The sequence below is a fragment of the Hemiscyllium ocellatum genome, chromosome 35, assembly GCF_020745735.1.
Source record: "Hemiscyllium ocellatum isolate sHemOce1 chromosome 35, sHemOce1.pat.X.cur, whole genome shotgun sequence".
NCBI classification, from domain to species: Eukaryota; Metazoa; Chordata; class Chondrichthyes; order Orectolobiformes; family Hemiscylliidae; genus Hemiscyllium; species Hemiscyllium ocellatum.
The window spans coordinates 15,490,964-15,518,469 of NC_083435.1; the positions used below are offsets into that span (position 1 = coordinate 15,490,964).

Sequence of the window (27,506 nt, forward strand, 5' to 3'; positions counted from 1 at the left end):
CCGTGTTGTGGGATGTGTAACCTGGCATTGTGGGATTTGTAACTATCGCACTGTGGGATTGGAACCAGTGCATTGTGGGATTTGTAATGTAACCTAGTGTTGTGAGATTTGTGGCCAGGGCATTGTGGGGATTGTAACCTAGCATTGTGGGATTTGTAACCCAAGCGTTGTGGCATTTGTAACCCAAGCGTTGTGGCATTTGTAACCAGCGCATTGTGGGATTTGTAACTAGTGCGTTGTGGGATTTTGTAACCAGGGCATTGTGGGATTTGTAACCAGTGTGTTGTGGGATTTGTAACCCAGCGTTTTGGGATTTGTAACCAGTGTGTTGTGGGATTTGTAACCAGTGCATTGTGAAATTTGTAACCAGCGCGGTTGGATTTGTAACTGGGCGTTGTGGGATTTGTAACTAGCGCATTGTGGGATTTGTAGCCAGTGCTTTGTGGGATTTGTAGCCAGTGCTTTGTGGGACTTGTAACCTGGCGTTGTGGGATTTGCAACCAGTGCATTGTGGGATTTGTAACCAGCACATCGTGGGATGTGTAACCAGTGCATTGTGGAATTTGTAGCCAGTGCATTGTAGATTTGTAACTAGTGCACTGTGGGATTTGTAACCAATGCACTGTAGGATTTGCAATCAGTGCGTCGTGGGATTTGTAACCTGGTGTTGTGGGATTTGTAACCAGCCCACTGTGTGATTTGTAACCAGCGCATTTTGGGATTTGTAACCAGCGCATTGTGGGATTTGTGGCCAGTGCATTGTGGGATTTGTAACCAGTGCGTTTTGGGATTTGTGACCAGCACATTGTGGGATTTGTAACCACCGCGTTGTGGGATTTGTAACCAGCGTGTTGTGGGATGTGTAACGTGGCATTTTCGGATTTGTAACGTAGCGTTGTGGGTTTTGTAACGAGGCATTGTGGGATTTGTAACCAGCGCGCTGTGGGAATTGTAACCTGCGTGTTGTGGGTTTGTAACCCGCGCATTGTGGGGTTTGTAACGTAGCGTTGTGGGTTTTGTAACGAGCCATTGTGGGATTTGTAACCAGCGCGCTGTGGGAATTGTAACCTGCGCTTTGTGGGTTTGTAACCCGCGCGTTGTGGGATTTGTAACTAGTGCCTTGTGGGATTTGTAACTAGTGCATTGTAGGATTTGCAACCAGTGCGTCGTGGGATTTGTAACGTTGTGTTGTGGCATTTGTAACCAGCACGTTGTGGGATTTGCAACCAGTCCATTGTGGGATTTGTAAGCAGTGTGTTGTGGGATTTGTAACCTGGTGTTGTGGGAGTTCTAACCAGGGCATTGTGGGATTTGTAACCGCGGTGTGGGATTTGTAACCAGTGCGTTGTGGGATTTGTAACCTGGTGTTATGGGATTTGTAACCAGCATGTTGTGGGATTTGTAACCAGCGCATTGTGGGATTTGTAACCAGTGCGTTGTGGATTTGTAACTAGTGCATTGTGTGATTTTTAACCAGTGTGTTGTGGGATTTTTAACCAGCGCATTGTGGGATTTGTAACCAGTGCGTTGTGGATTTGTAACTAGTGCATTGTGTGATTTTTAACCAGTGCATTGTGGGATTTTTAACCAGTGCTTTGTGGGATTTGTAACCGGCGTGTTGTGGGATTTGTAACCGGCGTGTTGTGGGAATTGTAACCTGGTGTTGTGGGAATTGTAACCTGGTGTGGGATTTGTAACCAGCGTGTTGTAGGATTTGTAACCAGGGTGTTGTGGGATTTGTAACCATGGTGCTGGATTTGTAACTAGTGCATGGTGGGATTTGTAACCTGACGTTGTGGGATTTGTAACCACCGTGTTGTGGGATGTGTAACCTGGCATTGTGGGATTTGTAACTAGCGCACTGTGGGATTTGTAACCAGTGCATTGTGGGATTTGTAGCCAGTGCGTTGTGGGATTTGTAACCTGGCATTGTGCGATTTGTAACCAGGGCATTGAGGGATTTGTAACCAACGCGTGGTGGGATTTGTAACTAGTGTGTTGTGGAATTTGTCACCTGGTGTTGTGGGATTTGTAATCAGCGCATTGTAGGATTTGTAACCAGCACATGGTGGAATTTGTAACCTGGCGATGTGAGATTTGTAACCTGGCGTTGTGCGATTTGTAACCAGCGTTTTATGGAATTTGTAACTAGCGCATTGTGGGAATTGTAACTTGGCATTGTGCGATTTGTAACCAGGGCATTGAAGGATTTGTAACCAACGCGTTGTGGGATTTGTCACCTGGCGTTGTGGGATTTGTAACCAGCATCTTGTGGGGTTTGTAACCAGCGCATTGTGGGGTTTGTAACCAGCGCATTGTGGGAATTGTAACCAGCGCATTGTGGGAATTGTAACCAGCGCTTTGTGGGAATTGTAACCAGTGCTTTGTGGGATTTGTAACCAGTGTGTTGTGGGATTTGTAACCAGTGTGTTGTGGGATTTGTAACCAGTGTGTTGTGGGATTTGTAACCAGTGTGTTGTGGGATTTGTAACCAGGGCGTTGTGGGATTTGTAACCAGGGCGTTGTGGGATTTGTAACCAGGGCGTTGTGGGATTTGTGACCAGTGCATTGTGGGATTTGTAACCAGCGCATTGTGGGGTTTGTGAAGAATGCATTGTGGGATTTGTAACCAGTGCATTGTGGGATTTGCAACCAGTGCTTTGTGGGATTTGTAACCAGCGTCTTGTGGGGTTTGTAACCAGCGCATTTTGGGAATTGTAACCAGTGCATTGTGGGACTTGTAACCAGGGTGTTGTGGGATATGTAACCTGACATGGGATTTGCAACCAGTGTCTTGTGGGATTTGTAACTTGGCGTTGTAGGATGTGTAACCAGCGCATTTTGTGATTCGTGACCAATGCGTTGTGGGATTTGTAACCAGCACATTGTGGGATTTGTAACCAGGTATTGTGGGGTTTGTGAAGAATGCATTGTGGGATTTGTAACCAGCGCGTTGTGGGGTTTGTAACCAGCGCATTGTGGGAATTGTAGCCAGCGTTTTGTGGAATTTGTAACCAGTGCACTGTGGAATTTGTAACCAGTGCGTTCTGTGGTTGGGAACCAGTGCATTGTGGGATTTGTAACCAGGGTGTTGTGGGGTATGTAACCTGACATGGGATTTGTAACCAGCATCTTGTGGGATTTGTAACCAGTGCATTGTGGGAATTGTAACCTGTATTTTGTGGGATTTGTAACCAGTACATTATAGGATTTGTAACCGCGTTGTAGGATTTGTAACGAGCGTGTTGTGGTATTTGCAACAAGTGCATTGTGGGATTTGTAACCAGTGCATTGTGGGATTGCAACCAGCGTCTTGTGGGGTTCATAACCATTACATTGTGGGACTTGAAACCTGACATTGTGGGAACTGGAACCAGCGCATTGTGGAATTTGTAACCAGTGTATTGGGGATTTGTAACCAGTACATTATAGGATTTGTAACCGCGTTGTAGGATTTGTAACCAGCGTGTTGTGGTATTTGTAGCCAGTGCATTGTGGGATTTGCAACCAGTGCATTGTGGGATTGAACCCAGCTTCTTGTGAGGTTCGTAACCATTGCATTATGGGACTTGTAACCTGGCATTGTGGGATTTGGAACCAGCGCATTGAGAAATTTGTAACCAGTGCATTGTGGGATTTGTAACCCGGCATTGTGCAATTTGTAACCAGTGCACTGTGGGATTTGTAACCCGGCATTGTGCAATTTGTAACCAGTGCACTGTGGGATTTGTAACCAATGCGTTGTGGGATTTGTAACCAGCGCGTTTTGGATTTGTGACCAGCGCATTGTGGGATTTCTAACCAGTGCGTTCTGGGATTTGTAACCTGGTATTTTGGGATTTGTAGCCCACGCGTTGTGGGATTGGTAACGCACGCATTGTGGGATTTTGAACCAGCGCATTGTGGGAATTGTAACTTGGCATTGTGCGATTTGTAACCAGGGCATTGAGGGATTTGTAACCAACGCGTTCTGGGATTTGTAACTAGTGTGTTATGGGATTTGTCACCTGGTGTTGTGGGATTTGTAACCAGTGCGTTCTGGGATTTGTTACCTGGCATTGTGCGATTTGTAACCAGGGCATTGAGGGATTTGTAACCAGCGCATTATGGGATTTGTAACCTGGCGTTGTGCGATTTGTAACCAGCATATTGTGGGAAATCTTAATTGGCATTATGGGATTTGTAACCAGCATGTTGTGTGATTTGTAACCCACGCGTTGTGGGATTGGTAACGCACGCGTTGTGTGATTTGGAACCAGCGCATTGTGGGAATTGTAACTTGGCATTCTGCTATTTGTAACCAGCGCATTGTGGGATTTGGAACCAGTGCATTGTATGTTTTGTAACCAGCACGTTGTGGGATTTGGGACCAGCGCATTTGGGATTTGTATCCAGCGCATTGTGGGATTTGAAGCCTGGCATTGTGTGGTATGTAACCAATGTGTTGTATTTGTAACCCTGGCATAGTGGGATTTGTAACCAGAGTGTTGTGGGATTTGTACCTAGCGCGTTGTGGGATTTGTAATCAGCATGTTGTGGGATTTGTAACCAGTGCATTGTGGAATTTGTAACCAGTGCACTGTGGGATTTGTAACCTGGCGTTGTGGGATTTGTAACCATTGTCATTGTGGGACTTGTACCCAGCGCATTGTGGGACCTGTACCCAGCGCATTGTGGGATTTGTACCCAGCGCATTGTGGGATTTGTACCCAGTGCATTGTGGAATTAGGAACCAGTGCATTGTGGAATTAGGAACCAGTCTATTGTGGGATTTGTAGCCGGTGCATTGAGGGATTTGTAACCAACGCGTTGTGGGATTTGTAATCAGCATGTTGTGGGATTTGTAACCAATGCATCCTGGGATTTGTAACCAGTGCGTCCTGGGACTTGTAACCTGGCATTGTGCAATTTGTAACCAGTGCGTTGTGCGTTGTGGGATTTGTAACCAGTGCATTGTGATATTTGTAACCAATGTATTATGGCATTTGCAACCAGTGCATTGTGGGATTTGTAACTAGTGTGTTGTGGGATTTGTAACTAGTGTGTTGTGGGATTTGTAATCAGCGAATTGTGGGATTTGTCACCTGATGTTGTGGGATTTGTAACCAGTGCATTGTGGAATTTATAACCTGGCATTGTGGGATTTGTAACCAGCACGTTGTGATTTGTAACCCATGCATTGTGGGATTGGTAAGGCACACGTTGTGGGATTTGGAACCAGCGCATTGTGGGAATTGTAACTTGGCATTATGCAATTTGTAACCAGCACATTGTGGGATTTGTAACCAGTGCATTGTGGGATTTGGGGCCAGTGCATTGTGGGATTTGTAACCTGGCATTGTGCGATTTGTAACCAGTGCATTGTGGTATTTGTAACCAGTGCATTGTGGGATTTGCAACCAGTGCATTGTGGGATTTGCAACCAGTGTATTCTGGGATTTGTAAACAGCGTCTTGTGGGGTTCGTAACCAGTGCATTGTGGGAATTGTAACCAGCATTTTGTGGAATTTGTAACCAGAGTGTTGTGGGATTTGTAACCAGTGCATTCTGTGATTTGTAAGCAGTGCGTTGCGGGACTTGTGACCAGTGTGTTGTTGGTTTTGTAACCTGGCGTTGTATTTGTAACCCTGGCGTTGTGGGATTTGTAACCAGAGTGTTGTGGGATTTGTACCTAGCGCGTTGTGGGGTTTGTAACCAGTGCCCTGTGGGATTTGTAACCAGTGCCCTGTGGGATTTGTAACCTGGCGTTGTGGGATTTGTAACCATTGTCATTGTGGGACTTGTACCCAGCGCATTGTGGGACTTGTACCCAGCGCATTGTGGGACTTGTACCCAGCGCATTGTGGAATTAGGAACCAGTGCATTGTGGAATTAGGAACCAGTCTGTTGTGGGATTTGTAGCCGGTGCATTGTGGGATTTGTAACCAACGCATTGTGGGATTTGTAATCAGCGTGTTGTGGGATTTGTAACCAGTGCATCCTGGGATTTGTAACCAGTGCATCCTGGGATTTGTAACCAGTGCGTCCTGGGACTTGTATCCTGGCATTGTGCAATTTGTAACCAGTACGTTGTGGGATTTGTAACCAGGGCGTTGTGGGATTTGTAACCAGGGCATTGAGTGATTTGTAACCAGGGCATTGAGTGATTTGTAACCAGGGCATTGAGTGATTTGTAACCAGTGCATTGTGAGATTTGTAACCAATGCATTGTGGGAATTGTAACTTGGCATTGTGCAATTTGTAACCAGCACATTGTGGGATTTGTAACCAGCGCATTGTGGGATTTGTAACCAATGCATTGTGGGAATTGTAACTTGGCATTGTGCAATTTGTAACCAGCACATTGTGGGATTTGTAACCAGCGCGTTGTGGGAATTGATGCCAGCGCATTGTGGGAATTGTAACCTGGCATTGTGGGAATTGTAACCTGGCATTGTGCGATTTGTAACCAGTGCATTGTGGTATTTGTAACCAGCGTGTTGTGGTATTTGTAACCAGCGTGTTGTGGGATTTGTAACCAGTGCATCCTGGGATTTGTAACCAGTGCATCCTGGGATTTGTAACCAGTGCGTCCTGGGACTTGTAACCTGGCATTGTGCAATTTGTAACCAGTGTGTTGTGGGATTTGTAACCAGGGCGTTGTGGGATTTGTAACCAGGGCATTGAGTGATTTGTAACCAGTGCATTGTGGGATTTGTAACCAATGCATTGTGGGAATTGTAACTTGGCATTGTGCAATTTGTAACCAGCACATTGTGGGATTTGTAACCAGCGCGTTGTGGGATTTGATGCCAGCGCATTGTGGGAATTGTAACCTGGCATTGTGGGAATTGTAACCTGGCATTGTGCGATTTGTAACCAGTGCTTTGTGGTATTTGTAACCAGTGCTTTGTGGTATTTGTAACCAGTGCATTGTGGTATTTGTAACCAGTGTATTATGGCATTTGCAACCAGTGCATTGTGGATTTGTAACCAGTGCATTGTGGGATTTGTAACTAGTGTGTTGTGTGGGATTTGTAATCAGCGAATTGTGGGATTTGTCACCTGATGTTGTGGGATTTGTAACCAGTGCATTGTGGAATTTATAACCTGGCATTGTGGGATTTGTAACTAGCCCGTTGTGATTTGTAACCCATGCATTGTGGGATTGGTAAGGCACATGTTGTGGGATTTGTAACCAGCACATTGTGGGATTTGTAACCAGCGCGTTGTGGGATTTGGGGCCAGCGCATTGTGGGAATTGTAACCTGGCATTGTGGTATTTGTAACCAGTGCATTGTGGTATTGTAACCAGTGCATTGTGGTATTTGTAACCAGTGTATTATGGCATTTGCAACCAGTGCATTGTGGGATTTGCAACCAGTGCATTCTGGGATTTGCAACCAGTGCATTCTGGGATTTGTAACCAGCGTCTTGTGGGGTTCGTAACCAGTGCATTGTGGGAATTGTAACCAGCATTTTGTGGAATTTGTAACCAGTGTGTTGTGGGATTTGTAACCAGTGCATTCCGTGATTTGTAACCAGTGCGTTGCGGGACTTCTGACCAGTGTGTTGTGGGTTTTGTAACCTGGCGTCGTGTGATTTGTAACCTGGCGTCGTGTGATTTGTAACCTGGCATTGTGGGATTTGTAACCTGGCGCTGTGGGATTTGTAACCTGGTGCTGTGGGATTTGTAACCTTGCATTGTGGGATTTGTAACCTGGCGTGATGGGATTTGTAACCAGCGCATTGTGGAATTTGTAACCAGTAAATTGCGGGATTTGTAACCATGTGTTGTGGGATTTGTAACCTGGCATTGTGAGATTTGTAACCATTGTCATTGTGGGACTTGTACCTAGCGCATTGTGGAATTAGGAAACAGTGCGTTGTGGGATTTGTAGCCAGTGCATTGTGGGATTTGTAATCTGGTGTTGTGCGATTTGTAACCAGAGCATTGAGGGATTTGTAACCAACGCGTTTTGGGATTTGTAATCAGCGTGTTGTGGTATTTGTAACCAGCGCATTGTGTTATTTGTAACCAGCGCATTGTGGGATTTGTAACGAGTGCATTGTGGGATTTGTAACCAGCGCGTTGTGGTATTTGTAACCAGAGCATTGTGGGATTTATAACCAGAGCATTGTGGGATTTGTAACCAGTGCATTGTGGGATTTGTAACCAGCACATTATGGGATTTGTAACCGCGTTGTTGGATTTGTAACCAGCGCTTTGTGGGATTTGTAACCTGGTGTTGTGGGATATATAACCTGACATGGGATTTGTAACCAGCGTCTTGTGGAATATGTAACCAGTGCATTGGGGGATTTGTAACCAGTGCGTTGTGTGATTTGTAAGCTGGCATTGTGGGATTTATAACCAGGTGTGGTGGGATTTGTACCCAGTGCATTGTGGGAATTGTAACCAGCGTTTTGTGGAATTTGTAACCAGTGCATTGTGGGATTTGTAACCAGTGTGTTCTGTGATTGGTAACCAGTGCATTGTGGGATTTGTAACTAGGGTGTTGTGGGATTATGTAACCAGTGCATTGTGGGAATTGTAACCTGCAATTGTGCGATTTGTAACCATTGCCATTGTGGGATTTGTAACCATTGCCATTGTGGGATTTGTACCCAGTGCATGGTGGGATTTGTACCCAGTGCGTTGTGGGATTTGTAACCAGTGCATTATGGGAATTGTTACCTGTGTTTTGTGGGATTTGTATCCAGTGCATTGTGGGATTTGCAACCAGTGCATTCTGGGATTTGTAACCAGCGTCTTGTGGGGTTCGTAACCAGTGCATTGTGGGAATTGTAACCAGCGTTTTGTGGAATTTGTAACCAGTGTGTTGTGGGATTTGTAACCAGTGCATTCCGTGATTTGTAACCAGTGCGTTGCGGGACTTGTGACCAGTATATTGTGGGTTTTGTAACCTAGCGTTGTGTGATTTATAACCTGGCGTTGTGGGATTTGTAACCTGGCATGGTGGGATTTGTAACCAGCGCATTGTGGAATTTGTAACCAGTAAATTGTGGGATTTGTAACCATGTGTTGTGGGATTTGTAACCTGACATTGTGGGATTTGTAACCTGGCGTTTGGGATTTGTAACCAGCGTATTGTGGGATTTGTAACCATCGCATTGTGGGATTTGTAACCTGGCATTGTGCGATTTGTAACCAGCGCGTTGTGGGATTTGATGCCAGCGCATTGTGGGAATTGTAACCTGGCATTGTGGGAATTGTAACCTGGCATTGTGCGATTTGTAACCAGTGCTTTGTGGTATTTGTAACCAGTGCTTTGTGGTATTTGTAACCAGTGCATTGTGGTATTTGTAACCAGTGTATTATGGCATTTGCAACCAGTGCATTGTGGATTTGTAACCAGTGCATTGTGGGATTTGTAACTAGTGTGTTGTGTGGGATTTGTAATCAGCGAATTGTGGGATTTGTCACCTGATGTTGTGGGATTTGTAACCAGTGCATTGTGGAATTTATAACCTGGCATTGTGGGATTTGTAACCAGCCCGTTGTGATTTGTAACCCATGCATTGTGGGATTGGTAAGGCACATGTTGTGGGATTTGTAACCAGCACATTGTGGGATTTGTAACCAGCGCGTTGTGGGATTTGGGGCCAGCGCATTGTGGGAATTGTAACCTGGCATTGTGGTATTTGTAACCAGTGCATTGTGGTATTGTAACCAGTGCATTGTGGTATTTGTAACCAGTGTATTATGGCATTTGCAACCAGTGCATTGTGGGATTTGCAACCAGTGCATTCTGGGATTTGCAACCAGTGCATTCTGGGATTTGTAACCAGCGTCTTGTGGGGTTCGTAACCAGTGCATTGTGGGAATTGTAACCAGCATTTTGTGGAATTTGTAACCAGTGTGTTGTGGGATTTGTAACCAGTGCATTCCGTGATTTGTAACCAGTGCGTTGCGGGACTTCTGACCAGTGTGTTGTGGGTTTTGTAACCTGGCGTCGTGTGATTTGTAACCTGGCGTCGTGTGATTTGTAACCTGGCATTGTGGGATTTGTAACCTGGCGCTGTGGGATTTGTAACCTGGTGCTGTGGGATTTGTAACCTTGCATTGTGGGATTTGTAACCTGGCGTGATGGGATTTGTAACCAGCGCATTGTGGAATTTGTAACCAGTAAATTGCGGGATTTGTAACCATGTGTTGTGGGATTTGTAACCTGGCATTGTGAGATTTGTAACCATTGTCATTGTGGGACTTGTACCTAGCGCATTGTGGAATTAGGAAACAGTGCGTTGTGGGATTTGTAGCCAGTGCATTGTGGGATTTGTAATCTGGTGTTGTGCGATTTGTAACCAGAGCATTGAGGGATTTGTAACCAACGCGTTTTGGGATTTGTAATCAGCGTGTTGTGGTATTTGTAACCAGCGCATTGTGTTATTTGTAACCAGCGCATTGTGGGATTTGTAACGAGTGCATTGTGGGATTTGTAACCAGCGCGTTGTGGTATTTGTAACCAGAGCATTGTGGGATTTATAACCAGAGCATTGTGGGATTTGTAACCAGTGCATTGTGGGATTTGTAACCAGCACATTATGGGATTTGTAACCGCGTTGTTGGATTTGTAACCAGCGCTTTGTGGGATTTGTAACCTGGTGTTGTGGGATATATAACCTGACATGGGATTTGTAACCAGCGTCTTGTGGAATATGTAACCAGTGCATTGGGGGATTTGTAACCAGTGCGTTGTGTGATTTGTAAGCTGGCATTGTGGGATTTATAACCAGGTGTGGTGGGATTTGTACCCAGTGCATTGTGGGAATTGTAACCAGCGTTTTGTGGAATTTGTAACCAGTGCATTGTGGGATTTGTAACCAGTGTGTTCTGTGATTGGTAACCAGTGCATTGTGGGATTTGTAACTAGGGTGTTGTGGGATTATGTAACCAGTGCATTGTGGGAATTGTAACCTGCAATTGTGCGATTTGTAACCATTGCCATTGTGGGATTTGTAACCATTGCCATTGTGGGATTTGTACCCAGTGCATGGTGGGATTTGTACCCAGTGCGTTGTGGGATTTGTAACCAGTGCATTATGGGAATTGTTACCTGTGTTTTGTGGGATTTGTATCCAGTGCATTGTGGGATTTGCAACCAGTGCATTCTGGGATTTGTAACCAGCGTCTTGTGGGGTTCGTAACCAGTGCATTGTGGGAATTGTAACCAGCGTTTTGTGGAATTTGTAACCAGTGTGTTGTGGGATTTGTAACCAGTGCATTCCGTGATTTGTAACCAGTGCGTTGCGGGACTTGTGACCAGTATATTGTGGGTTTTGTAACCTAGCGTTGTGTGATTTATAACCTGGCGTTGTGGGATTTGTAACCTGGCATGGTGGGATTTGTAACCAGCGCATTGTGGAATTTGTAACCAGTAAATTGTGGGATTTGTAACCATGTGTTGTGGGATTTGTAACCTGACATTGTGGGATTTGTAACCTGGCGTTTGGGATTTGTAACCAGCGTATTGTGGGATTTGTAACCATCGCATTGTGGGATTTGTAACCTGGCATTGTGCGATTTGTAACCAGTGCGTTGTGGGATTTGTAACCTGGCGTTGTGCGATTTGTAACCAGACCATTGAGGGATTTGTAACCAGTGTGTTGTGGGATTTGTAAACAGCGCATTGTGGGATTTGTAACCAGCGTATTGTGGGATTTGTAACCAGCGAGTTGTGTGATTGGTAACGAGTGCATTGTGGGATTTGTAACCAGTGCGTTGTGGGATTTAGATTAGATTAGATTACTTACAGTGTGGAAACAGGCCCTTCGGCCCAACAAGTCCACACTGACCCGCCGAAGCGCAACCCACCCATACCCCTAGATTTACCCCTTACCTAACACTACGGGCATTTTAGCATGGCCAATTCACCTAGCCCGCACATCTTTGGACTGTGGGAGGAAACCGGAGCACACGAGGAGAATGTGCAAACTCCACACAGTCAGTCGCCTGAGTCGGGAATTGAACCCGGGTCTCAGGCGCTGTGAGGCAGCAGTGCTAACCACTGTGCCACCGTGCTGCCCATTTGTAAGCTGGCATTGTGGAATTTGTAACCTGGCATTGTGCGATTTGTAACCAGTGCGTTGTGGGGTTTGTAACCTGGCGTTGTGCGATTTGTACCCAGCGCGTTGTGGGATTTGTAACCAGAGTGTTGTGGTATTTGTAACCACTGCATTGTGTGATTTGTAACCAGTGTGTTGTGGGATTTGTACCCAGCGTGTTGTGGGATTTGTCACCAGTGTGTTCTGTGATTGGTAACCAGTGCATTGTGGGATTTGTAACTAGGGTGTTGTGGGATATGTAACCTGCAATTGGGCGATTTGTAACCAGTGCACTGTGGGATTTGTAACCATTGTCATTGTGGGATTTGTACCCAGTGCATTGTGGAATTTGTAACCAGTGCATTATGGGAATTGTTACCTGTGTTTTGTTGGATTTGTAACCAGTGCATTGTGGTATTTGTAACCAGTGCATTGTGGTATTTGTAACCAGTGCATTGTGGTATTTGTAACCAGTGTATTATGGCATTTGCGACCAGTGCATCGTGGGATTTGTAACCAGCGTCTTGTGGGGTTTGTAAGCAGTGCATTGTGGGAATTGTAACCAGCGTTTTGTGGAATTTGTAACCAGTGTGTTGTGGGATTTGTAACCAGTGCATTCTGTGATTTGTAACCAGTGCGTTGCGGGACTTGTGACCAGTGTGTTGTGGGTTTTGTAACCTGGCGTTGTGTGATTTGTCGCTTGGCATTGTGGGATTTGTAATCAGCGTGTTGTGGTATTTGTAACCAGCGCGTTGTGGGATTTGTAACCAGCGCGTTGTGGGAATTGTAACTTGGCATTGTGTGATTTGTAACCAGTGCATTGTGGGATTTGTAACCAGTGCATTATGTGATTTGTAACCAGTGTATTGTGGGATTTGTAACCAGCATGTTTGGGATTACCAGTGCATTGTGGGATTTGTAACCTGGCATTGTGGGGTTTGTAACCAGTGCGTTATATTTGTAACTCTGTCGTGGTGGGATTTGTAACCCGAGTGCTGTGGGGTTTGTAACCAGTGCCTTGTGGGATTTGTAACCTGGTGTTGAGTGATTTGTAACCAGTGCGTTGTGGGATTTGTAACCAATGCGTTCTGGGACTTGTAACCAATGCGTTCTGGGACTTGTAACCAATGCGTTGTGGGATTTGTAACCTGGCAATGTGCAATTTGTAACCAGCGCATTGTGGAATTTGTAACCAGTGCATTAGGCGATTTGAAATCATTGTTATTGTGGGATTTGTACCCAGCGCATTGTGGGATTCGTACCCAGTGCCTTGTGGAATTTGGACCCAGTGCATTGTGGGATTTGTAACCTGGCATTGTGGGATTTGTAACCTGTCGTTGTGGGAATTGTAACCAGCGCATTGTGGGAATTGTAACTTGCCATTGTGCGATTTGTAATCAGCGCCTTGTGGGATTTGTAACTAGCGTATTGTGGGATTCATAACCAGTGAATTGTGGGATTCATAACCAGTGAATTGTGGGATTGTAGCCAGTGCGTTGTGGGATTTGTAACCAAAGCGTTGTGGGGTTTGTAATCAGCGTGTTGTGGTATTTGTCACCTGACATTGTGGGATTTGTAAACTGGCATTGTGGGATTTGTAACCAGTGCACTGTGTGATTTGTACCCAGTGCGTTGTGGGATTTGTAATCAGTGCGTTGTGGGATTTGTGACCAGTGCATTGTGGGATTTGTGACCAATGCGTTGTGGGATGTCTAACCTGGCATTGTGGTATTTGTAACCAGTGCATTGTGTGATTTGTAACCAGCGTATTGTGGGATTTGTAACCAGCGCGTTTGGGATTACCATTGCATTTGTAACCAGCGTCTTGTGGGGTTTGTAACCAGTGCATTGTGGGATTTGTCACCTGGCATTGTGCGATTTGTAACCAGTGCACTGTGCGATTTGTAACCAGTGCGTTCTGTGATTACTAACCAGTGCATTGTGGGATTTGTAACTTGGTGTTATGGGATTTGTAACCAGCATGTGGTATTTGTAACCAGTGTATTGTGGGATTTGTAACCAGTGCATTGTGGGATTTGTAACCAGTGTGTTGTGTGAGTTGTAACCTGGCATTGTATGGTTTGTAACCAGTGCATTGTATTTGTAACCCTGGTGTAGTGGGATTTGTAACCAGTGTGTTGGGGGATTTGTAACCAGTGTGTTGTGGGATTTGTAACCTGGCGTTGTGGGATTTGTAACCCATGTATTGTTGGATTTTTAACTTTCGTGTTGTGGGAATTGTGATCAGCGCATTGTGGGATTTGTAATCTGGCGTTGTGTGATTTGTAACCAGCGCATTTTGGGATTTGTGACCAGTGCATTAGGGGATTTGTAACCAGTGCGTTGTGGGGTTGGTAAAGAGTGCATTGTGGGATTTGTCAACTGGCATTGTGGGATTTGTAACCGGGCATTGTGGGATTTGTAACCGGGCGTTGTGGAATTTGTAACCGGGCGTTGTGGAATTTGTACCCAGCGTGTTGTGGGATTTGTACCCAGCGTGTTGTGCGATTTGTGAGCAGTGCGTTGTGGGATTTGTGAGCAGTGCGTTGTGGGATTTGTGAGCAGTGCGTTGTGGGATTTGTAACCAGTGCGTTGTGGGATTTGTAACCAGTGCATTGTGGGATTTGTAACCAACACGTTGTGGGGTTGGTAACCAGTGCGTTGTGGGATTTGTAAAGAGTGCATTGTGGGATTTGTAAAGAGTGCATTGTGGGATTTATCAGCTGGCATTGTGGGATTTGTAACCGGGCATTGTGGGATTTGTAACCGGGCGTTGTGGAATTTGTACCCAGCGTGTTGTGGGATTTGTGACCAGTGCGTTGTGGGATTTGTGACCAGTGCGTTGTGGGATTTGTGACCAGTGCGTTGTGGGATTTGTGACTAGTGCGTTGTGGGATTTGTGACCAGTGCATTGTGGGGTTGGTAACCAACGTGTTCTGGGATTTGTAAAGAGTGCATTGTGGGATTTGTCAACTGGCATTGTGGGATTTGTAACCGGGCATTGTGGGATTTGTAACCGGCCATTGTGGGATTTGTACCCAGCGTGTTGTGGGATTTGTAACCTGGCGTTGTACGATTTGTGATCAGCGCATTGTGGGATTTGTAATCTGGCGTTGTGTGATTTGTAACCAGCGCATTATGGGATTTGTAACCAGTGCGTTGTGGGGTTGGTAAAGAGTGCATTGTGGGATTTGTCAACTGGCATTGTGGGATATGTAACCGGGCATTGTGGGATTTGTAACCGGGCGTTGTGGAATTTGTAACCGGGCGTTGTGGAATTTGTACCCAGCGTGTTGTGGGATTTGTACCCAGCGTGTTGTGGGATTTGTAACCTGGCGTTGTACGATTTGTGACCAGTGCGTTGTGGGATTTGTGACCAGTGCGTTGTGGGATTTGTGACCAGTGCGTTGTGTGATTTGTAACCAACGCGTTGTGGGATTTGTAACCAACGCGTTGTGGGATTTGTAACCAACGCGTTGTGGGATTTGTAACCAACGCGTTGTGGGATTTGTAACCAACGCGTTGTGGGATTTGTAATCAGTGCATTGTGGGATTTGTAACCAACGCGTTGTGGGATTTGTAATCAGTGCATTGTGGGGTTGGTAACCAGTGCGTTGTGGGATTTGTAAAGAGTGCATTGTGGAATTTGTCAACTGGCATTGTGGGATTTGTAACCGGGCGTTGTGGAATTTGTACCCAGCGTGTTGTGGGATTTGTAACCTGGCATTGTGCGATTTGTGAGCAGTGCGTTGTGGGATTTGTGACCAGTGCGTTGTGGGATTTGTGACCAGTGCATTGTGGGGTTGGTAACCAGTGCGTTGTGGGATTTGTAAAGAGTGCATTGTGGGATTTGTAAAGAGTGCATTGTGGGATTTGTCAACTGACATTGTGGGATTTGTACCCAGTGCGTTGTGGAATTTGTACCCAGTGCGTTGTGGGATTTGTGACCAGTGCGTTGTGGGATTTGTAACCAACGTGTTGTGGGATTTGTAACCAACGCGTTGTGGGATTTGTAATCAGTGCATTGTGGGGTTGGTAACCAGTGCGTTGTGGGATTTGTAAAGAGTGCATTGTGGGATTTGTAACCAGTGCGTTGTGGGATTTGTAACCAACGCGTTGTGGGATTTGTAACCAACGCGTTGTGGGGTTGGTAACCAGTGCGTTGTGGGATTTGTAATGAGTGCATTGTGGGATTTGTCAACTGGCATTGTGGGATTTGTAACCAGGCATTGTGGGATTTGTAACCGGGCGTTGTGGGATTTGTACCCAGCGTGTTGTGGGATTTGTGACCTGGTATTGTGCGATTTGTGACCAGTGCGTTGTGGGATTTGTGACCAGTGCGTTGTGGGATTTGTGACCAGTGCGTTGTGGGATTTGTAACCAACGCGTTGTGGGATTTGTAACCAACGCGTTGTGGGATTTGTAATCAGTGCATTGTGGGGTTGGTAACCAGTGCGTTGTGGGATTTGTAAAGAGTGCATTGTGGGATTTGTAAAGAGTGCATTATGGGATTTGTAACCAACGCGTTGTGGGATTTGTAACCAACGCATTGTGGGGTTGGTAACCAGTGCGTTGTGGGATTTGTAAAGAGTGCATTGTGGGATTTGTAACCTGTCATTGTGGGATTTGGAACCAGTGCGTTGTGGGGTTTGGAACCAGTGCGTTGTGGGGTTTGTCATTAGTGCGTTGTGGGATTTGTCACCAGTGCGTTGTAGGATTTGTAACCAGTGCATTGTGGGATTTGTAACCAGGGCGTGATGGATTGTAACCTGGTGTTGCAGGATTTGTAACCAGCGCGTTGTTGGATTTGAAACAAGCACGTTGTGGGATTTGTAAGCAGGGTGTTTTGGGGTTTGTAGCCAGTGCCTTTTGGGATTTGTAACTTGCGCGTTGTGGGATCTGTAACAAGCGCTTTGTGGGACATGTAACCAGCGCATTATGGGATTTGTAACCAGCGGTTGTGAAATTTATAACCTGGCATTGTGGGATTTGTAACCGGGCGTTGTGGGATTTGTACCCAGCGTGTTGTGGGATTTGTGACGTGGCATTGTGCGATTTGTGACCAGTGCGTTGTGGGATTTGTAACCAACGCGTTGTGGGGTTGGTAACCAGTGCGTTGTGGGATTTGTAAAGAGTGCTTTGTGGGATTTGTAAACCAGTGCGTTGTGGGATTTGTAACCAGTGCGTTGTGGGATTTGTAACCAATGCATTGTGGGGTTGGTAACCAGTGCGTTGTGGGATTTGTAAAGAGTGCATTGTGGGATTTGTCACCTGGCATTGTGGGATTTGTAACCTGTCATTGTGGGATTTGTAACCAGCGCATTGTGGAATTTGTTACCTGGCGTTGTGGGATTTGTAACCTGTGCATTGTGGAATTTGGAACCAGTGCGTTGTGGGGTTTGTAACCAGTGCGTTGTGGGGTTTGTAACCAGTGCGTTGTGGGGTTTGTCACCAGTGCGTTGTGGGATTTGTCACCAGTGCGTTTTGGGATTTGTCACCAGTGCGTTGTGGGATTTGTAACCAGGGCGTGATGGATTGTAACCTGGTGTTGCGGGATTTGAAACGAGCACGTTGTGGGATTTGTAAGCAGGGTGTTTTGGGGTTTGTAGCCAGTGCCTTTTGGGATTTGTAACTGGCGCGTTGTGGGATCTGTAACAAGCGCTTTGTGGGACATGTAACCAGCGCATTATGGGATTTGTAACCAGCGGTTGTGGAATTTATAACCTGGCATTGTGGGATTTGTAACCGGGCGTTGTGGAATTTGTAACCTGGCATTGTGGAATTTGTAACCAGCGTGTTGTGGGATTTGTGACCAGTGAGTTGTGGGATTTGTAACCAGTGCGTTGTGGGGTTTGTAACCAGAGCATTGTGGGGTTGGTAACCAGTGCGTTGTGGGATTTGTGATCAGCGCATTGTGGGATTTGTAGCCAGTGCATATTGTGTTTTCTAACCAGTGCGTTGTGGGATTTGGAACCAGCACATTGTGGGAATTGTAACCAGCATGTTATGCGATCTGTAACCGGCGCGTTGTGGGATTTGTAACCAGTGCATTGTGGGATTTGTAACCAGTGTGTTGTGTGATTTGTAACCTGGTATTGTATGGTTTGTAACCAGTGCATTGTATTTGTAACCCTGGTGTAGTGGGATTTGTAATCAGAGTGTTGGGGGATTTGTAACCAGTGTGTTGTGGGATTTGTAACCTGGCGTTGTGGGATTTGTAACCCATGTATTGTTGGATTTTTAACTTTCGTGTTGTGGGATTTGTGATCAGCGCATTGTGGGATTTGTAATCTGGCGTTGTGTGATTTGTAACCAGCGCATTATGGGATTTGTAACCAGTGCGTTGTGGGGTTGGTAAAGAGTGCATTGTGGGATTTGTCAACTGGCATTGTGGGATATGTAACCGGGCATTGTGGGATTTGTAACTGGGCGTTGTGGAATTTGTACCCAGCATGTTGTGGGATTTGTAACCTGGCATTGTGCGATTTGTGAGCAGTGCGTTGTGGGATTTGTGACCAGTGCGTTGTGGGATTTGTGACCAGTGCGTTGTGGGATTTGTGACCAGAGCATTGTGGGGTTGGTAACCAGTGCGTTGTGGGATTTGTAACCTGGCATTGTATGGTTTGTAACCAGTGCGTTGTATTTGTAACCCTGGCTTAGTCAGATTTGTAATCAGAGTGTTGGGGGATTTGTAACCAGCGCGTCGTGAGATTTGTAATCTGGCGTTGTGCGATTTGTAACCAGCGCATTTTGGGATTTGTGACCAGTGCGTTGTGGGATTTGTAACCAGTGCGTTGTGGGGTTGGTAACCAGTGCGTTGTGGGATTTGTAAAGAGTGCATTGTGGGATTTGTCAACTGGCATTGCGGGATTTGTAACCGGGCATTGCGGGATTTGTAACCGGGTGTTGTGGAATTTGTACCCAGCGTGTTGTGGCATTTGTACCCAGCGTGTTGTGGAATTTGTAACCTGGCGTTGTGGGATTTGTGACCAGTGCTTTGTGGGATTTGTAACCAACGCGTTGTGGGATTTGTAACCAACGCGTTGTGGGGTTGGTAACCAGTGCATTGTGGGATTTGTCAACTGGCATTGTGGGATTTGTAACCGGGCGTTGTGGGATTTGTAACCGGGCGTTGTGGAATTTGTACCCAGCGTGTTGTGCGATTTGTGAGCAGTGCGTTGTGGGATTTGTGAGCAGTGCGTTGTGGGATTTGTGAGCAGTGCGTTGTGGGATTTGTAACCAGTGCATTGTGGGATTTGTAACCAGTACATTGTGGGATTTGTAACCAACACGTTGTGGGGTTGGTAACCAGTGCGTTGTGGGATTTGTAAAGAGTGCATTGTGGGATTTGTAAAGAGTGCATTGTGGGATTTATCAACTGGCATTGTGCGATTTGTAACCGGGCATTGTGGGATTTGTAACCGGGCGTTGTGGGATTTGTAACCGGGCGTTGTGGAATTTGTGACCAGTGCGTTGTGGGATTTGTGACCAGTGCGTTGTGGGATTTGTGACCAGTGCGTTGTGGGATTTGTAACCAACGCGTTGTGGGATTTGTAATCAGTACATTGTGGGGTTGGTAACCAGTGCGTTGTGGGATTTGTAACCTGGCGTTGTGGGATTTGTAACCAGTCCATTGTGGCATTTGTAACCAGCGCCTTGTGGAATTTGTAACCATCGCATTGTGGGGTTTGTAACCAGCATGTTGTGGGATTTGGAACCAGCGCATTGTGGGAATTGTAGCCAGTGCATATTGTGTTTTCTAACCAGTGCGTTGTGGGATTTGGAACCAGCACATTGTGGGAATTGTAACCAGCATGTTATGCGATCTGTAACCGGCGCGTTGTGGGATTTGTAACCAGCGCATTGTGGGATTTGTAACCAGTGTGTTGTGTGAGTTGTAACCTGGCATTGTATGGTTTGTAACCAGTGCGTTGTATTTGTAACCCTGGTGTAGTGGGATTTGTAATCAGAGTGTTGGGGGATTTGTAACCAGTGTGTTGTGGGATTTGTAACCTGGCGTTGTGGGATTTGTAACCAGCGCATTTTGGGATTTGTAACCAGTGCGTTGTGGGGTTAGTAAAGAGTGCATTGTGGGATTTGTCAACTGGCATTGTGGGATTTGTAACCGGGCGTTGTGGAATTTGTAACCGGGCGTTGTGGAATTTGTACCCAGCGTGTTGTGGGATTTGTACCCAGCGTGTTGTGGGATTTGTAACCTGGCATTGTGCGATTTGTGAGCAGTGCGTTGTGGGATTTGAAACCAGTGCGTTGTGGGATTTGTAACCAACGCGTTGTGGGGTTGGTAACCAGTGCGTTGTGGGATTTGTAAAGAGTGCATTGTGGGATTTGTCAACTGGCATTGTGGGATTTGTAACCGGGCGTTGTGGAATTTGTACCCAGTGCGTTATGGGATTTGTGACCAGTGCGTTGTGGGATTTGTAACCAACGTGTTGTGGGATTTGTGACCAGTGCGTTGTGGGATTTGTAACCAATGCATTGTGGGGTTGGTAACCAGTGTGTTATGGGATTTGTAAAGAGTGCATTGTGGGATTTGTCACCTGGCATTGTGGGATTTGTAACCTGTCATTGTGGGATTTGTGACCAGCGCATTGTGGAATTTGTTACCTGGCGTTGTGGGATTTGTAACCTGTGCATTGTGGAATTTGTAACCAGTGCGTTGTGGGGTTTGTCACCAGTGCGTTTTGGGATTTGTCACCAGTGCGTTGTGGGATTTGTCACCAGTGCGTTTTGGGATTTGTAACCAGTGCGTTGTGGGATTTGTAACCAGGGCGTGATGGATTGTAACCTGGTGTTGCGGGATTTGAAACCAGCGCGTTGTGGGATTTGAAACGAGCACGTTGTGGGATTTGTAAGCAGGGTGTTTTGGGGTTTGTAGCCAGTGCCTTTTGGGATTTGTAACTGGCGCGTTGTGGGATCTGTAACAAGCGCTTTGTGGGACATGTAACGAGCGCATTATGGGATTTGTAACCATGGCGTTTTAGGGTTTGTAACTAGTGCCTTTTGGGATTTGTAACTGGCGCGTTGTGGCATTTGTAACCAGCGCTTTGTGGGATCTGTAACAAGTGCGTTGTGGGACATGTAATCAGCGCATTATGGGATTTGTAACCAACGGTTGTGGAATTTGTAACCTGGCATTGTGGGATTTGTAACCAGCACTTTGTGGAATTTGTAACCAGCGTTTTGTGGGATTTGGAGCCTGGCATTGTGGGATTTGTAACCAGCGTGTATTGGAATTTGTAACCTGGCGTTGTGTGATTTGGAACCAGAGCTTTGTGGGATTTGTAACCAGCGTGTTGTGGGATTTGTAATCAACGCATTGTGGGATTCGTAACCTGGTGTTGTGGGACTTATAACCTGGCGTAGTAGGATTTGTAACCAGTGCATTGTGGGATTTGGAACCAGCGTGTTGTGGGATTTGTAATCTGGCATTGTGGGATTTGTAACCAGTGTGTTGTGGGATTTGTAACCAGTGTGTTGTGGGATTTGTAATCTGGCATTGTGGGATTTGTAACCAGTGCATTGTGGGATTTGGAACCAGCGTGTTGTGGGATTTGTAATCTGGCATTGTGGGATTTGTAACCAACGCGTTGTGGGATTTGTAACCAGTGTGTTGTGGGATTTGGAACCAGCGTGTTGTGGGATTTGTAATCTGGCATTGTGGGATTTGTAACCAACGCGTTGTGGGATTTGTAACCAGTGTGTTGTGGGATTTGTAATCAGCATGTTGTGGGATTTGTAATCAGTGCATTGTTGGATTTGTAACCAGCGCCTTGTGGAATTTGTAGCCAGAGCGTTGTGGGATTTGCAACCTGGTGTTGTGGGATTTGTAATCTGGCATTCTGCGATTTGTAACCAGCGCATTGTGGGATTTGTAACCAGAGCATTGTGCGATTTGTAATCAATGTGTTGTGGGATTTGTACCCTGGCATTGTGGGATTTGGAAACAGTGTTGTTGGATTTGTAACCAGCGCGTTGTGGGATTTGTAACCAGCGCGTTGTGGGATTTGTACCCAGTGTGTTGTGGGATTTGTAACCTGGCATTGTTGGATTTGTAACCAGCGTGTTATGGGATTTGTAACCAGCGTGTTGTGGGATTTGTAACCTGGCATTGTAGGATTTGTAACCAGTGCGTTGTGGGGATTGTGACCAGTGCGTTGTGGGGATTTGTAACCAGTGCGTTGTGGGATTTGTAACCAGCACGTTGTGGGATTTGAAACGATCACGTTGTGTGATTTGTAATCAGGATGTTTTGGTGTTTGTAAACAGAGCCTTTTGGGATTTGTAACTGGCGCATTGTGGGAATTGTAACCAGCGCGTTGTGGGATTTGTAACCTGGCGTTGTGGGATTTGTAACCAGCGCATTGTGGGATTTGTAACCAGCGTGTTGTGGGATTTGTAACCTGGCATTGTAGGATTTGTAGCCAGCGTGTTGTGGGATTTGTAACCTGGCATTGTAGGATTTGTAACCAGTGCGTTGTGGGGATTGTAACCAGTGCGTTGTGGGGATTGTAACCAGTGCGTTGTGGGGATTGTAACCAGTGCGTTGTGGGGATTTGTAACCAGCACGTTGTGGGATTTGAAACGATCACGTTGTGTGATTTGTAATCAGGATGTTTTGGTGTTTGTAAACAGAGCCTTTTGGGATTTGTAACTGGCGCATTGTGGGAATTGTAACCAGCGCGTTGTGGGATTTGTAACCTGGCGTTGTGGGATTTGTAACTAGCGCATTATGGAATTTGTAATCTGGCATTGTGGGATTTGTGACCTGCCATTCTGCGATTTGTAACCAGCGTGCTGTGGGATTTGATACCAGTGCATTGTGGGATTTGAAACCTGGCATTGTGGGATTTTTTAACCTGTGCATTGTAGAATTTGTAACCAGCGTGTTGTGGGATTTGTAACCAGCGTGTTGTGGGATTTGTAACCAGCGTGTTGTGGGATTTGAAATGAGCACGTTATGGGATTTGTCACCAGGGTGTTTTGGGGTTTGTAACTGGTGCGTTGTGGCATTTGTAACGAGTGCGTTTTGGGATTTGTAACCAGCGCATTATGGAATTTGTAACCTGGCATTGTGGGATTTATAACCAGCGATTTGTGAAATTTGTAACCAGCGCGTTGTGGGACTTGTAACTTGCCATTCTGCTATTTGTAACCAGTGCATTGTGAGATTTGTAACCAGTGCGTTGTGGGATTTGTAACCTGCGCATTGTGGGATTTGTAACCAGCGTGTTGTGGGAGTTGTAACCTGCGCATTGTGGGATTTATAACCAGTCTAACCCTGGCTTCCCCACACGGTGGCTCCCACAGGGTCCCTCACACCTGCCGTTTGCCGGCGGGTTTCCTCGGAGCTAACGGGAGTTGGCCTTTGTGCCCGCAGGTCTGAGTATCCGGAGCAGCCAGGAGGAGGAGCCGGTGGATCCTCAGCTGATGCGACTGGATAACATGCTGTTGGCCGAAGGTGTAGCGGGTCCTGAGAAAGGTGGGGGATCGGCAGCAGCCGCTGCGGCAGCTGCAGCGTCCGGTGGGGTCTTCCCTGACAACTCGATCGAGCACTCGGATTACCGAGCCAAACTGGCACAGATCCGGCAAATCTACCACATTGAGCTGGAGAAATACGAACAGGTAACCTGGGGCAACCAGCAATGGGCTCGGTCACCGCTACCCCCCAGCCCCCACCGCGGAGGGGCAGCATGGGGTCAGATACAAGGGAAAGTCCCCTCTACACTGCATTGTAACCTGGCATTGTGGGATTTGTAACCCACGCGTTGTGGGATTTGGAATCAGCGCGTTGTGGAATTTGTAACCTGGTGTTGTGGGATTTGTAACCAGGCGTTGTAGGATTTGTAACCAGCGTGTTGTGGGATTTGTAGCCAGCGCATTGTGGGATTTGTAACCTGACGTGGGATTTGTAACCAGTGCATTGTGAGATTTGTTACCAGCACATTGTGGAATTTGTAACCAGTGCGTTGTGAGATTTGTAACCAGCGTGTTATGGGATTTGTCACCTGGCGTTGTGGGATTTGTAAGCAGTGCGTTGTGGGATTTGTAAGCAGTGCGTTGTGGGATTTGTAACCTGGCATTGTGGGATTTGTCAAGAGTGCATTTTAGGATTTATCACCTGGCATTGTGGGATTTGTAACCAGTATGTTGTGGGATTTGTAACTAGCGCATTGTGGGATTTGTAACCTGGCATTTTGTGATTTGTAACCAGTGCATTGTGGGATTTGTAACCAAAGCATATTGGGATTCGGAACCTAGCATTGTGGAATTTGTAACCAGTGAGTTAGATTTGTAACCAGCACGTTGTGGGACTTGTAACTTGGCGTTGTGTGATTTGTAAAGAGTGCATTGTAGGATTTGTCACCTAGCATTGTGGGATTTGTAACCAGCGTGTTGTGGGATTTGTAACCTGGCGTTGTGTGATTTGTAAAGAGTGCATTGTAGGATTTGTCACCTAGCATTGTGGGATTTGTAACCAGCGTGTTGTGGGATTTGTAACCAGCGCGTTGTGGGATTTGTAACCAGCGCGTTGTGGGATTTGTAACCAGCATGTTCTGGGATTTGTAACCAGCGCGTTGTGGAATTTGTAACCTGGCATTTTGCAATTTGTAACCAGCGCGTTGTGGCATTTGTAACCAGCGCGTTGCGGAATTTGTAACCTGGCATTTTGCAATTTGTAACCAGTGCATTGTGCGATTTGTAACCAATGCATTGTGGGATTTGTAACCAGCGCATTGTGGGATTTGTAACCTGGCATTTTGCAATTTGTAACCAGTGCATTGTGGGATTTGTAACCTGGCATTCTGCAATTTGTAACCTGGCATTCTGCGATTTGTAACCAACGCATTGTGGGATTTGTAACCAGCGCTTTGTGCGATTTGTAACCAATGCGTTGTGTGAATTGTACCCTAGCGTTGTGGGATTTGTTATCAGTGTGTTGTTTGATTTGTAACCGACGTGTTTGGGATTTGTAACCGACGTGTTTGGGATTTGTAACCGACGCGTTGTGGGATTTGTAACCAGCGCGTTGAGATTTATGACCAGCGTGTTCTGGGATTTGTAACCAGCGTGTTCTGGGATTTGTAACTAGCGTGTTTTGGGATTTGTAAACAGCGCTTTGTGCGATTTGTAACCAATGCGTTGTGTGAATTGTACCCTGTGGGATTTGTTATCAGTGTGTCGTTGGATTTGTAACCAGCGTGTTGTGGGATTCGTAACCAGCGCGTTGTGGGATTCGTAACCAGCGCGTTGTGGGATTCGTAACCAGCGCGTTGTGGGATTTGTAACCAGAGCGTTGTGGGATTTGTAACCAGCGCGTTGTGAGATTTATAACCAGCGTGTTTTGGGATTTGTAAACAGCGCTTTGTGCGATTTGTAACCAATGCGTTGTGTGAATTGTACCCTGTGGGATTTGTTATCAGTGTGTCGTTGGATTTGTAACCAGTGCGTTGTGGGATTCGTAACCAGTGCGTTGTGGGATTCATAACCAGCGCGTTGTGGGATTTGTAACCAGCGCGCTGTGAGATTTATAACCAGCGTGTTCTGGGATTTGTAACCAGCGTGTTCTGGGATTTGTAACCAGCGTGTTTTGGGATTCATAACCAGCGCGTTTTCGGATTCGTAACCAGCGCATTGTGGGATTCGTAACCAGCGCGTTCTGAGATTCGTAACCAGCATGTTGTGGGATTTGTAACCAGCGCATTGTGAGATTTATAACCAGCGTGTTCTGGGATTTGTAACCAGCGTGTTTTGGTATTTGTAACCAGCGTGTTCTGGGATTTGTAACCAACGCGTTGTGGGATTTGTAACCAACGCGTTGTGGGATTTGTAACCAACGCGTTGTGGGATTTGTAACCAGCGAGTTGTGGGGTTTGTAACCTGGCATTTTGCGATTTGTAACCAGCGCATTATGGAATTTGGAACCTAGCATTGTGGGATTTGTAACCAGTGCATTATGGGATTTGTAACCAGCGCGTTGTCGAATTTGTAACCAGCGCATTGTGGGATTTGTAACCAGCGCGTTGTGGGATTTGTAACCAGCGCGTTGTGGGATTTGTAACCAGCGCGTTATGGGATTTGTAACCAGCGTGTTCTGAGATTTGTAACCAACGCGTTATGGGATTTGTAACCAGCGTGTTCTGGGATTTGTAACCAGCACGTTATGGGATTTGTAACCAGCGTGTTCTGGGATTTGTAACCAACGCGTTGTGGGATTTGTAACCAGCGCGTTGTGGAATTTGTAACCTGGCATTTTGCGATTTGTAACCAGTGCATTGTGGAATTTGGAATCCGGCATTGTGGAATTTGTAACCAGTGCGTTAGATTTGTAACCAGCACGTAGTGGGACTTGTAACCCACGTGTTGTGGGATTTGTAATCAGCGTGTTGTGGGATTTATAACCTGGCATTGTGGGATTTGTAAATAGTGCATTGTGGGATTTGTGACCAGCGTGCTGTGGGATTTGTAATCAGCGTGTTGTGGGATTTATAACCTGGCATTGTGGGATTTGTAAATAGTGCATTGTGGGATTTGTAAATAGTGCATTGTGGGATTTGTGACGAGCGTGTTGTGGGATTTGTAACCAGTGCGTTGTGGGATTTGTAAATAGTGCATTGTGGGATTTGTGACGAGCGTGTTGTGGGATTTGTAAAGAATGCATTGTAGGATTTGTCACCTGGCATTGTGGGATTTGTAATCAGCGCATTGTGCAATTTGTAACCAATACGTTGTGAGATTTGTACCCTGGCGTTGTGGGATTTGGAATCGGTGTGTTGTTGGATTTGTAACCGGCACGTTTGGGATTTGTAACCAGCGCATTGTGGGATTTATAACCAGTCTAACCCTGGCTTCTCCACACGGTGGCTCCCACAGGGTCCCTCACGCCTGCCGTTTGCCGGCGGGTTTCCTCGGAGCTAACGGGAGTTGGCCTTTGTGCCCGCAGGTCTGAGTATCCGGAGCAGCCAGGAGGAGGAGCCGGTGGATCCTCAGCTGATGCGACTGGATAACATGCTGTTGGCCGAAGGTGTAGCGGGTCCTGAGAAAGGTGGGGGATCGGCAGCAGCCGCTGCGGCAGCTGCAGCGTCCGGTGGGGTCTCCCCTGACAACTCGATCGAGCACTCGGATTACCGAGCCAAACTGGCACAGATCCGGCAAATCTACCACACTGAGCTGGAGAAATACGAACAGGTAACCTGGGGCAACCAGCAATGGGCTCGGTCACCGCTATCCCCAGCCCCCACCGCGGAGGGGCACCCTGCCCCCCCATCAAACACTCCCAGAATAAGGACAGCATGGGGTTAGATACAGAGTAAAGCACCCTCTACACTGTCCCCATCAAACACTCCCAGAGACAGGGACAGCACGGGGTTAGATACAGAATAAAGTTACCTCTACACTGTCCCCCATCAAATATTCCCAGGACAGGGGCAGCACGGGGT

At 46.4% G+C, this 27,506-nt stretch overlaps 1 protein-coding gene across 1 annotated transcript in view; it reads left to right on the forward strand.

Annotated features, from left to right (window-relative positions):
* LOC132832822 (pre-B-cell leukemia transcription factor 2-like) overlaps positions 1 to 27,506 on the forward strand; it is a 100,924-nt gene that overhangs the window by 48,750 nt on the left and 24,668 nt on the right. Inside the window, exon 3 of the mRNA XM_060850989.1 lies at positions 27,011 to 27,255. Coding sequence (XP_060706972.1) covers positions 27,011 to 27,255 — 245 coding nt within the window. The remainder of the gene's footprint in view (positions 1 to 27,010; positions 27,256 to 27,506) is intronic.